Below are 12,283 nucleotides of genomic sequence, written 5' to 3'. Positions count from 1 at the left end.
CATAGTATTTCTTTTTATTCTCAGAATTGGATTAGAAGTTTCAAGTCTCATTCAATTTTTTTTTTAAAACAATCACTAAGATAATAAACTACATGGAATTATATCAAGTTTTGAGAGAATATAAATTAGAAATCTAGCATTCTCAATCATACTTAAGTCACACAAGTAGAATTAAAATGTCATAAATTTTTTAGCTAGGCAAAAAGTAGTAAGTTTTCTAATATTTATTATATGTACCATTTTATTTATATGTGTGTGTACAAAAGCTTTCCTACTACACTTGATAAAGTCTTGAGAAAGAAGAACAACAAGAAAAGACATGGAAAAATTGGAAAACAAATGAAATGAAATGGGCGTACTGAATATGAAATAGAAAAAGTGAACAAACTAGATAAAAGTAAAAAATCATCATATAGTCCAGTTGTTTTTAAATATGGATGCTTGTTAAAAGCACATCTGGAGCCTTGGAGGAAAAAATCAATACCTAAGCATTTGTATTTTTCAGAAAATTCAAATATCCATCTGGATTTTAAAAAGTAATTACATGGTTTTCTGTTAAATGGTAGTTTTAGTGATAGAGAATTCTGTTATTTTCTGTTGACCAGTCATAAGACAGTGGTATTAAGTGAATAATAGTTACATAATCACAATAGTAAAAGGTGTTTATCAGTCTTCACAGTCAATAACCAGACAAAAAATAAAAGCTAATTATAATCACAATCCATAATGGAAGCATAATTAATCTAACAATATAAAATAATTGCATACAATTTTGGGGGCTAAGTAGAGTGATATGGTAACACATTACCATTTTTTAGTGGTTTATATTTACTTTATTAGTTATTCCTCCATCCTTATTATTATTGTCACTTGCAGTCTCTATTATATTGAACTTTACAAGACAGTTCTTCAAGTAGCAAATGGATTTCTTGTGCCTTTTAATATTAAACACTTCAAGTTCTTTTCTATTAAAGATACAACTAGACCAAAACGAGATTATGAGGTGGATGGAAGAGATTATCATTTTGTGACTTCAAGAGAGCAAATGGAAAAAGATATCCAGGAACATAAATTCATTGAAGCTGGCCAGTATAATAATCATCTGTATGGAACAAGTGTTCAGTCTGTGCGAGAAGTAGCAGAAAAGGTAAGTATCAAAGGGATCTCAGAATGAAGTTTCTAATCAGATACACCTTTGACAGTATGAAAGAATGATGAGATAGAAACTTTTAATTCATGTTTTTGAAAAAAAAATGTAGGTGCATGTTGCAGCATTGATTAGTATAAGCAGTGTTATAAATTTATTCAACTAAATATTAACTTTTAGGTTAATTTTAGAAAAATGTGTAAGATAAAGTAGATTAAGAAGATCAACAGTCAGTGTTGGTTGAAAATCACCTTTGACTTTGGCCATGGCCACAGGTGAGATTCGGCACCCAGAGCCACTAGGGGCCTTAGCTCTCTGCCCGCTTCTCCATGTGGGGAGGTGAAACCCAGGCCCTGACACGCAAAACTAAAAAGATCAACTGGGAAAATAAGAATAGAAGTGATAACATAAGTCTCTCTTAAGAGCCTGTGTCATGCGTACTCGGTCATGTCCGACTCTTTGCGACCCTATGGACTGCAGCCCGGCTGGCTCCCCTATCGGTGGAATTTTTCTAGGCAAGAATACTGGAGTGGGCTCCCATTTCTTCCTCCAAGGGATCCTCCTGACCCAGAGATCAAACCTGCGTCTCCTGCAACTCCTGCATTCACAGGTGGATTCTTTACCACTGAGCCACTTGGGAAGCCCCTTCTCAAAGAGGGGTGGTGGGTGATTATTTTGAGGTCCTGTGCATTTGCTAGAGATTGACATTTTGTTTAGCATTAGCTTTCCAACATCTAGCGTAATTAAGAAGCTAAGATCAGCAATGTCCATCAATAAAAATGAACCAGATGTTCAAGATAAGTGTGAGTTGCTTCTGGTACTGAGACTAGACAAAAATTTCCCCTGATTGGTCATTTAATAAAAGACAGAGTGGGAAATTCTCAATAACACTGTAACAGCAACAGATTTTTTGAAAGCAGTCTGATGATTTATTGACCTTGGGATAAGCAGTCTTAATGGTAAAGTCAAAACAGTGTGCTCCAGGTGTGCTGCTTGACTTAAATAGTTTTTGGGCCTAGAGAATAAACATCAGCGAAGTATTTTATACCTTCAAAACTATATAGTAGTTTAAGATTTAGTCATGAGATATCTACAAAAAATACAGCAGTAATTCACCATCCCCGTTTTCCATCTCTTAGTGTTCCTTTTTCTAATAAGAGGTTTGATTAATTCTTAATTAGAACTAATAATTAGAGCTAATTCTAAGTAGTTTTAAAAATCATAAAAATGGGCATATTCAGTGATGGCAGGAATTTGGGAAAATAGAAAATCCTATTAGATATTATTCATGGGGGTAAAATTAATAGAACTTCATTTGAGAATAATTTGGTAATACCAAATAAATGTATAAAACCTGTGACTCAGAAATTCTACTTTTTGATATCTAAGTAGAGGTTTTGATATCTAAGTATGTGTAATGATATGCATAGTAGAACTTTAGAGTAGTGAAAAATTAGACTCAGCAAAGGAGAATGAATAATTATTTATTCATGCAGTAGGGTGCAGCAGCTACAGTGAATAAACTAGAATATCCACTGTGTGTGGCCACATTGATAAATCTCAAGAATGTAAGTCAGTGAAGCTGTAAAAGATACATACAGGATGACACTAATTATATAAACTTTAATTAACATAAAACAGCCTAAATAGCTTATTGATACATATTTTGTGTTTTTATAAATGTATTTTATGTTTTCATTAACTTAAAAATAGGCATAGTTATAAAATAAACTATGAGGAGATATAGTACAGCGCAAGGAATATAACAACTATAAATAGAATATAATCTTTAAAATGTATGAATCACTATGTTTTATACCAGAAACTTCTATAATATTGTTCTTATACAGTATTGTGGGCTGCCCTTTCCTACTCCAGGGGGATCTTCCCAACCCAGGGATCAAACCCACATATTCTGCATCTCCTGTATTGACAGGCAGATTTTTAACTACTGCGCCAGCTGGGTAGCCCAGTATGCTCCTTAATACCCTTAATTTGGCTAAAATAAAAGTACCTCTTAAATGTGACTACATTGTCTCTGGTTGTTTTCCTGTTCCATAGCTTGCGTGTGCACATGCTCAGTCACATCCAACTGTTTGCGAACCCATGGACTATAGCCCACCAGGTTCCTCTATCTGTGGAATTTTCCAAGCAAGAATACTGGAGTGGGTTGCTATTTCCTACTCCAGGAGATCTTCCCAACCCAGGGATCAAATCCGTGTCTCTTGCATCTCCTTCATTGGCAGGTAGATTCTTTACCACTGAGCCACCTGAAATAGTATGAAATCATACACTGAATATCTTTATATAAATAAAATTCAAAACTTGGTTGAAATGGATAATTTCCTGGAAAAATACAGTTTACCAAAATTGACCTATTAGGGATGAAAAGACTTATAGAAAAAAAAGTCTTTAGAAGAAATAGAGCAAGTTAATCAAGGAACTATTCCACAAAAAGCATCAGGTCCAGACAACTTCATGGGGGAATTTTAACAAATCTTGAAAGGTTAGATTATCCTAAAGCTCTGTAAATACCATTCAAGAGCATTCTTTTTATGAAGCAAATCTAATGTTGATATCTAAACCTGATGAGATGGCTGGATGGCATCACTGACTCGATGGACGTGAGTCTGAGTGAACTCTAGGAGTTGATGATGGACAGGGAGGCCTGGCATGCTGCAATTCATGGAGTCGCAAAGAGTCGGACACGACTGAGCGACTGAACTGAACGGAAACCTGATGAAGACAGTGAAAATTACAGACCAGTGTTACTGATAAATATTAATACTGCTTAGTTGCTTCAGTCATGTCTGACTCTGTGCGACCCTTTCCTGGGATTCTCCAGGTAAGGAGTGGGTTGCCATTTCCTTCTCCAGGAATATTAATACAGAAGTATTAAATATTTTAATAAACAGAATCCAATACCACATTGCAAAAATAATATACCATGACCAAGTGGAATTAAAGCTATTTAAAGTCAGCTCAATATTAGGAAATCCATTAATGTAATCTATCACATTAACAGATCTAAAGAGAAAAAAATATATTCATAGATTCCTGAAAAGCATTTGCTAAAATTCAGTACCTCTGCCTGGAGGAAGAAATCTCAAAAACATAGAGATTATTATTTTTTAAAGAGTAAAAGGAAAAAGATTGAGATGGATGGATTGATAATCTTCATTTTAAATCCTTAATGGGAAGAACACTGAGACAGTGCCATTATGATGAGGAGGAAGGCAAGGACGTCCATCTCTACTACTACTCAAGGTATTGTTAGTGCTATTACACAATACAGATCAATCAGAGGCATAATAATTAGAAAACTGTCTTTGTTTTCAGATATTATAGTATTCCTGCAGCTGCTGATAAGTTGCTTCAGTCGTGTCTGACTCTGTGCAACCCCATGGACAGCAGCCCACCAGGCTCCTCTGTCCACAGGATTCTCCAGGCAAGAATATACCATAAAAAATCTATTATAAAATTTATTTGATAAAATATAAATTCACTATAAAATTAAATACTATAAAATCAAAGACATAAAAAAGCTAGAGTAAGATAGCTTATAAAATTAATCTGCAGAGATTAATAGGTTTTACTTGAATAGTAATCAGAAGATGATAAAGAAAACCATATTTATAATATAGGAAATAGAATGTAAAGTACTTAGTGAACTTAATGAGAAATATTCTGACTTATATGAGGAAGTCTGTAAAACACTCCTAGAAGAGTGTTAGACTTGAACAAATGAAAAGATATCCCTTGTTCTTAGCTATGACAATTCAACATTATAAAGCTGCCAGTTCTAAGCTAATTTATATATGAACACAATCCTGATAAAAATGACTACCAGGTTTTTTACGAAGTTAAAGAAATTAAATTGAAGTTTGTATGAGAAGCCAGGACAACACGAAAAGCTACAAGAGATTCTAGCCCTACCAGATATTAAAGGATACTATGAAGTCTTCTTAACTAAAACAGTGTGCTCATGACTGAACGACTTAGCAGCAGCAGCATGGCCCATGAATAAGACAAAGAGTTGAGATCCAAAGAAAAGAAAATCCAGGAAAGACCCAAATACATATGAAAATACAGTATATGATAAAGGTGCAATCTCAAGTCACTGGGGCTTTTAATACTGGACTTTTTAATAAATAGAACAACTGAAGAAAAGATAAATTAGAACCATACTTCACACCATATGCAAAAATTGGCTCTAATAAAGTTGACAGGCTTCCCTGGTTGCTCAGTGGTAAACAACCCACTTGCCATACAGGAGACATGGGTTCGATCCCTGGGTCAGGAAGATCCACTAGAGAAGAAAATGGCAAGCCACTCCAGTGTTCTTGCCTGGGAAATCGCATGGACAGAGGAGCCTGGCAGGCTGCAGTCCATGGGGTCACAAAAGAGTCAGACACAACTTAAGAGACAAAGCAACAATAATAGAAGAAAATATAACCTGGGCATAGGAGAGATTTTTTAACCATAAATCAAAATTCAGATGCAATAAAAGACTGATAAATTCTGACCATATGAAAATAAAAAGACTTTGGCTTGCAAAGAAGTTTTTTCAAAAACTAATATAAAACACCATCCCTAGTGTCACAAAACAATTGATAAAAAGTCTGCAGGCCAAGGGGTGATATTCCCAAAATATTAAACACACTTAAAAATTGAGGGACTAGAGACCAAAATCTAACAGAAAATAGACAAAAGATATAAATAATTCACATAGAAGTAAGATTTTAAAAACATTTTTTTAATAATCAAGTATAAGATGAGTTACCTACAGAGGGAGGATTGGAAAGAATGAGAGGGATTAAGGAAGGATGGGTGGAGGTGTAGCAGTTCTCCAAGTATACCTTTTTGTATAATTTTGACTTCAGCACTATGTGAACATTTTGTATATTCAAACAATAAAAAGAAGATAGGAAAAAGCAGAATGATATATGAACAAACTAAATACTAAATCTAATCTAACTGTATTTCAAATAGTTATTTTTAATTAACTTTCAAATAACTTCATTGAAGAGGGGAAGGGAAGGGGGAAAGTCTTAATCCCAATAATCCTTGAAGATAGGCTAAAGGTGGAAAACCTGTGAACAAATACTGAACTCTAATTAGTAGGTATGTTTTTCAGAGTGGTATGGGGTAATAGGTCTGAAACTAATATATGTTTGAGAGTTGAGCAAATAATATATTTACAGTTCATGGGAGCTAGATTTCTTAGTCAATTCAGGGATTTTAGAAATAAGGTAAGGATTGACTAAACTGATAATTGGATTAGAATTAGAATTAGAGATATGAATGTAAATCCATATATCTTAATATAGTAGATATAGAAAATACAAATATGTGATTATATTTTCTAGCTCTGTCCACAAAGAAGGCCTAAAAATGATGACTCTCAGTAATACCTACTGCTTAGATCTTGTTTTCTAAATACTATCCTCCATTAAAAAGATCCAGAACTCATTAGAATTATGGCTGATTCCATTGGGAAAGTACAAGATCAGCCTAGAACATTTTGCTATGCCAAAAAACGAAGGAAGTGCTTAAAGAATGATACAGTGAAGTCACTCAGTTGTGTCCGACTCTTTGCGACCCCATAGACTGTAGCCTACCAGGCTCCTCCGTCCATGGGATTTTCCAGGCAAGAGTAGTAGAGTGGGTTGCCATTTCCTTCTCCAGAGGCTCTTCCCAACCCAGGGATCGAACCCGGGTCTCCCACATTGTAGGCAGACGCTTTACTGTCTGAGCTACCAGGGAAGCCTAAGAATGATAAAAGTATTCCATAAAGACACTGAAGTCAACCTGTAAAGTCCCCCAATGGCCAAGTTTGGAAAAATTAGAATATTAAAATGATAATAGCTTATTGTAACCCAGAGAATAAGAATCTAAGAGCTCACAATGGTATAAGTAAATACATGAATAAATAAATAAGTGGATGGAAGGGAAGCTTTACCTTCCATTATTAATGTCTACTAATAAAAGAGGGAGTCATGGAGTCAGATCTCTCTTCACAACTACCATAATAATTGTTTAAGGCAAGAGTCACTAGTGTATGCTACAGTTATTGAGTGAATTAATTACTGTCTGATGAGAAACAGGATATTTACATAATTTCAACATATCCTTCCCCCAAATACTTGTCAATTATAAAAGGGAAATAGTAGTCTTACAGTGGTGAAATCTGGCAGACAAAACCTTTAAAAAGTGATCAGAATTAACATCAGGATTTCCCTGGTGGTCTTGTGGTTAGGACTCTGTCTGCCAATGCAAGAGACATGTATTCGGTCCTTGGATTAGGAAGATCCCACATGCCTTGGAGCAAACTAAGCCCACATGCCACAACTACTGAACCCCACTGTAGAGCCTGTGCTCTGCAACAAGAAAAGGCACTGTGGTGAGAGGCCCAAACACCATTGCAAAGAGTAGCCCCATTCGCCACAACTAGAGAGAGAAAACCTGCACACAGCAGTAGAGACCCAGCACAACCAGCAATAAATTAAAACAATTTTTAATTAACATCACTAAAAAAAGTATTAAAATCACTAATAGACATCATATGCTTCCTGGACTGAGCATGATCGACTGAGAAAGATGCAACATCTTTTCTGTACTATTGCTGCCAAAAATGTGTACCTGCCATCTGATGAGAAACATTAGGCAAACCCAGGTTGAGGCATATTCTCTGAAAAAAATATTCAGTACTATCAGAAATATCAAGATCATGAAAGAGACTAAAGAATTGTGCCAGCTGGACAGAGACTAAAGACACATTACAACTAAATGCAATGTGTGGTCCTGGACTGGCCGTAGAGCAAGAATTTTTTTTCCTTTTGTGGTAAACGATACTAGATGACCAACTAAAATTGTACTGCGGTTATGTAAGAGAGGTCATTGAGTTCAGGAAGTAAGGAGTAAAGAAGTTACATGTACAATTTGTGTACATATATAGAGAGGGATAAAATAATGCAAATAAGATATAATATTAACATTTCCGTGTAAACTTCTTTAATTTCTAAGCAATCAGGTAAAACAGTAATATTTAATAAAAGCAGGTGGTGGATACATGTATGTCTGTTATTTACTCTTCTGTGTGTCTGAAGTATTCATACAATATTAATTTTTTTATTTTAAATATTCCTACTAAATTGAAATTACCATTCATTGAACTGGATTCAAGCCCTTAGATTTCAAGATGCATTATGGGGGAGTATCTGATTTTAGTGCTAAGTCACTTCAGTCATGTTCAACTCTTTGTGACCCCATGAACTGTAGCCCACTAGGCTCCTCTGTCCACAGGGATTCTCCAAGCAAGAATACTGGAATGGGTTGCCATTTCATCTTCTGGGGATCTTCCCAATTCAGGGATCGAACCCAGGTCTCCTGCATTGCAAGCGGATTCTTTATTGTCTGAGCCACCAGGGAAATGTTATAATAAAATTTGTTTGATAAATTAGAAGTAAAAGTGAAGTTGCTCAGTCGTGTCTGACTCTTTGCAACCCCATGGACTGTAGCCTACCAGGCTCCTCTGTCCATGGAATTTTCTAGGCAAGAGTCCTGGAGTAGGTTTCCACTTCTTTCTCCACGGGATCTTCCCAACCCAGGGATCAAACCCAGGTCTCGTGCACTGCCGGCAGACGCTTTACCATCTGAGCCAAGGGAAGGGACAAAAATCTTCAACATATGTGGTTAGTGAAAGTTGCTAAGTCATGTCCCACTCTGCAACCCTATGGACTATACAGTCCATGGAATTCTCCAGGCCGGAATACTGGAGTGGGTAGCCTTTCCCTTCTCCAGGGAATCTTCCCAACCCAGGAATGGAACCCAGGTCTCCCACATTGCAGGCAGATTCTTTACCAGCTGAGCCACCAGGGAAGCCCAAGAATACTGGAGTGGGTAGTCTATCCCTTCTCCAGCGGATCTTCCCGACCCAGGAATTGAACCGGGGTCTCCTGCATTGCAGGCGGATTCTTTACCAGCTGGGCCACCAGGGACCCGATTTAACATGGAAATACTCCTCTTTACTAAAAACCTTAATGGCCTTTGGCAGTGAATTTAAGTAGGTCAGGAAAGTTTCTTAAATTCAAAACTGGGGTTTTCAAAAGTTCTAGTGTGTAGTAAAGTTTTCACTGCTCCCCAATAAGATGAAAAATAGGATAGGATAGTGGTAATATATATGCAGTTTTTAAAAGTTCTTTATCTTAGGCTTTTACCTTCTTGTTTGATCATATATTCTTTTATAAAATGATGATTATGGCAAGATGGTAACCTTAGGATATATTTTAGTACCCTTTCTCAGCAAAATAAAAGACAGGAACCCCATATTGGTTGCCATTTTGAGAGATTACTGGTCTGGAAACTGCATTTTTATTCCTTTTTAAATGTAATATTTGAGAATGGAAAATTAATTATCTATAGTCATTATACATTGTCTTAATAAAAATGACAGATTTGCTTAAAGTGAACAGAATCCAAACATATCATAATTAAGATTTTGTATTTCTAGGAAATATACTTGTGATATAATTGAAAATACTTGGTTCACTTATTTTTTTTCTCTATTTCCTCTATTTTAGGGCAAACACTGTATCCTTGATGTGTCTGGAAATGCCATAAAGAGATTACAGATTGCACAGCTTTACCCAATCTCCATTTTTATTAAACCCAAATCCATGGAAAATATCATGTAAGTATAAATTCCTAAGGCACAGCCTCTAAGTACAAATCTAGCCTCTGTTACTTATTAGATTGGATAATTTACTTACCCTTCTTGCATCTCAATTCTTTTGTCTGTAAAATGCAGATAATAATAGTATATCCACCTTAGAGGGTTGTCCTGAGGATTAAATAAGCACTCTTGACACTATCATAATCAACATTAATATACTACATATTAAGTAACACTGGAATTTTTAAGTTTAAATAATCACATGGATCTACTACTTAATTAGGTGGTGCAGCTCTGATTAAGAGAATCAAATAATATATAACTGTTTATCTAATAGAGGACAAAAAGAATTTAAATACTAAAAGAAGGGAATGAGCAAATAGAAACATGATATACAGATAGTAAGATACAGATAGTAAGATAGTATAAATTAACCCAAATGTTTAATTAATTAAGTGCTAGCCTAAATGGTCCAATAAAAGACAAAAATTGTCAGAATAGAAGAATGAAAAATAAATAACTATATGTTACTTTTGTAGAAAAGGAAAAATATCTTTACCTTTTACTCCTCTAGGTTCTCAGCTGGGCCTCTAACAAAAGACAGATTGACAAGAGAAAAGTGTGCAGATCTGCATTTTACAGTCACATAGGACACTTCATAAGGAAATGAAAACTCAAAGAAATGGTTAAACCTGAACATTTTTATACTACGTTAGATGAAGAGTAGAGAATGACGGGGGAATGTGATAGGACCAGAGGATATGACTTAAGTGTAGTAACCTGGTGGAAACTTAGTAGGCTTGTTCATTCAAATTCTCTCAGCTTCCTTCTGTCTTCAGGGATAAGGATACTGCTTTTCTTTAGATATAGGGAAGTCACCTCTCACATGAGGGTCGTCTTGACCTTCAGAGAAAGGTCAGAGAGTCCCTCATATACCTGTCATTTTACACATTCCTTCAACTTAAAATGTTCATTATACCGAAGTGTCATATTTTGGGGAAGTGTATTTGGGAAATATTTGGGAAAACCCATCAGTCATATGACAGACTTTAATTATTAGTCTGTGAAAAGGCTGAAAGAGAAGGGGAAAAAAGGATATACCTTGGAAAACTCAACAAATTAAAGCTAGTTTATGCTACTTTCAAAGTATACTTCAAGTAAGAAGTATTACTAGAGATAAAGAGGGATATTCATAGAAGTTAAAGGTTTACTCCATTAGTAAGATACATTTATACCTTTGCTTTGCACCTTGAGTAGCACAGTAGGAGTGTAAATTGCTATATCCACATTGGTAAACTGTTTACAGTATCTCCTAAAGCTGAACATATATACATTACTTAGGACCCAGAAGTCTCATTTCTAGATATACACTCAACAGAAATGTTTACCTGTGTTTACAAAGACAAGTACTAAATTAGACAGAAATACTATACTAAATAACCAGAAACTTGAAATTAGCCAAATGCCCATCATATGTACGTGAATTATAACATATTCACATAATGAAACATTCTACATTAATGGGAATGAACAGTCTCCAACGAGACACAAAAGTATAGAAGAATCTGATAAATACAATTTGAGTGAAACAAAAATCCAGATCTAAAAGTATCTATATATTCCATGGTCCCAAATTTAATCATTATAAAAATCAAATAGAGGTTACTCTTTGAGGGTTGGTTGGTGACTGGAGTGAAGATACTCAGATTCCTAGGTGCCGAGGTAATGTGCTCTATCTCAGTCTGCTGCTACTGCTGCTAAGTCACTTCAGTCGTGTCCTACTCTGTGCGACCCCCCATAGACGACAGCCCACCAGGCTCCGCCGTCCCTGGGATTCTCCAGGCAAGAACACTGGAGTGGGTTGCCATTTCCTTCTCCAGTGCATGAAAATGAAAAGTGTAAGTGAGGTCGCTTAGTCATGTCCAACTCTTCGTGACCCCATGGACTATAGCCTACCAGGCTTTTCCGTCCTTGGGATTTTCCAGGCAAGAGTACTGGAGTGGGATGCCATCGCCTAGGTAAGCATAAGTTGCTGAAAACTCATCAGGATATACATATTTGTCTTCTGTGTTTGAGAATTATACTTTAAAAGATCTGAAGAAATAGAAAAAGAAAAAAAGAATCTAGGCCTGTATTACTAAAGAACTTAACTCTTATTATGGAAAGCCTTTCTACAAATAAAACGCTGAGCCAAGAGAACTTACTGAATTCTACCAAAAACTAGGAAACAATACTAGTCTTACAAAGATTCTTCAACTAATTTTATAGACATTAATTTAATACCAAAATCTGTCAGATTTCACAAAAAAAGAAATGGACAGAACAGTCTTACCATGAATATAGATGCAGAAATCCTTACCAAAGTAATGAGCAAATTGAATCCAGCAGTTTTTATAAGATAAACTATAACAGCCAAGTTGGGTTTATTTAAGGAATGCAAGGCTAGATTCACATTTGAGATT

At 35.6% G+C, this 12,283-nt stretch overlaps 1 protein-coding gene across 9 annotated transcripts in view; it reads left to right on the top strand.

Moving 5' to 3' along the window:
- Nucleotides 1-12,283, top strand: part of DLG1 (discs large MAGUK scaffold protein 1) — a 266,358-nt gene that overhangs the window by 248,033 nt on the left and 6,042 nt on the right. For all 9 annotated transcript variants that reach the window (XM_013963634.2, XM_013963625.2, XM_013963629.2 and 6 more), the window contains 2 exons: nt 975-1,147; nt 9,730-9,839. In XM_013963634.2, the coding sequence (XP_013819088.1) occupies nt 975-1,147; nt 9,730-9,839 (283 nt within the window). The remainder of the gene's footprint in view (nt 1-974; nt 1,148-9,729; nt 9,840-12,283) is intronic.

The sequence above is a fragment of the Capra hircus genome, chromosome 1 (genome assembly GCF_001704415.2).
Source record: "Capra hircus breed San Clemente chromosome 1, ASM170441v1, whole genome shotgun sequence".
NCBI classification, from domain to species: Eukaryota; Metazoa; Chordata; class Mammalia; order Artiodactyla; family Bovidae; genus Capra; species Capra hircus.
Note: the sequence above shows the minus strand (reverse complement) of the source record. Positions and strands in the feature narration are given on the sequence as shown.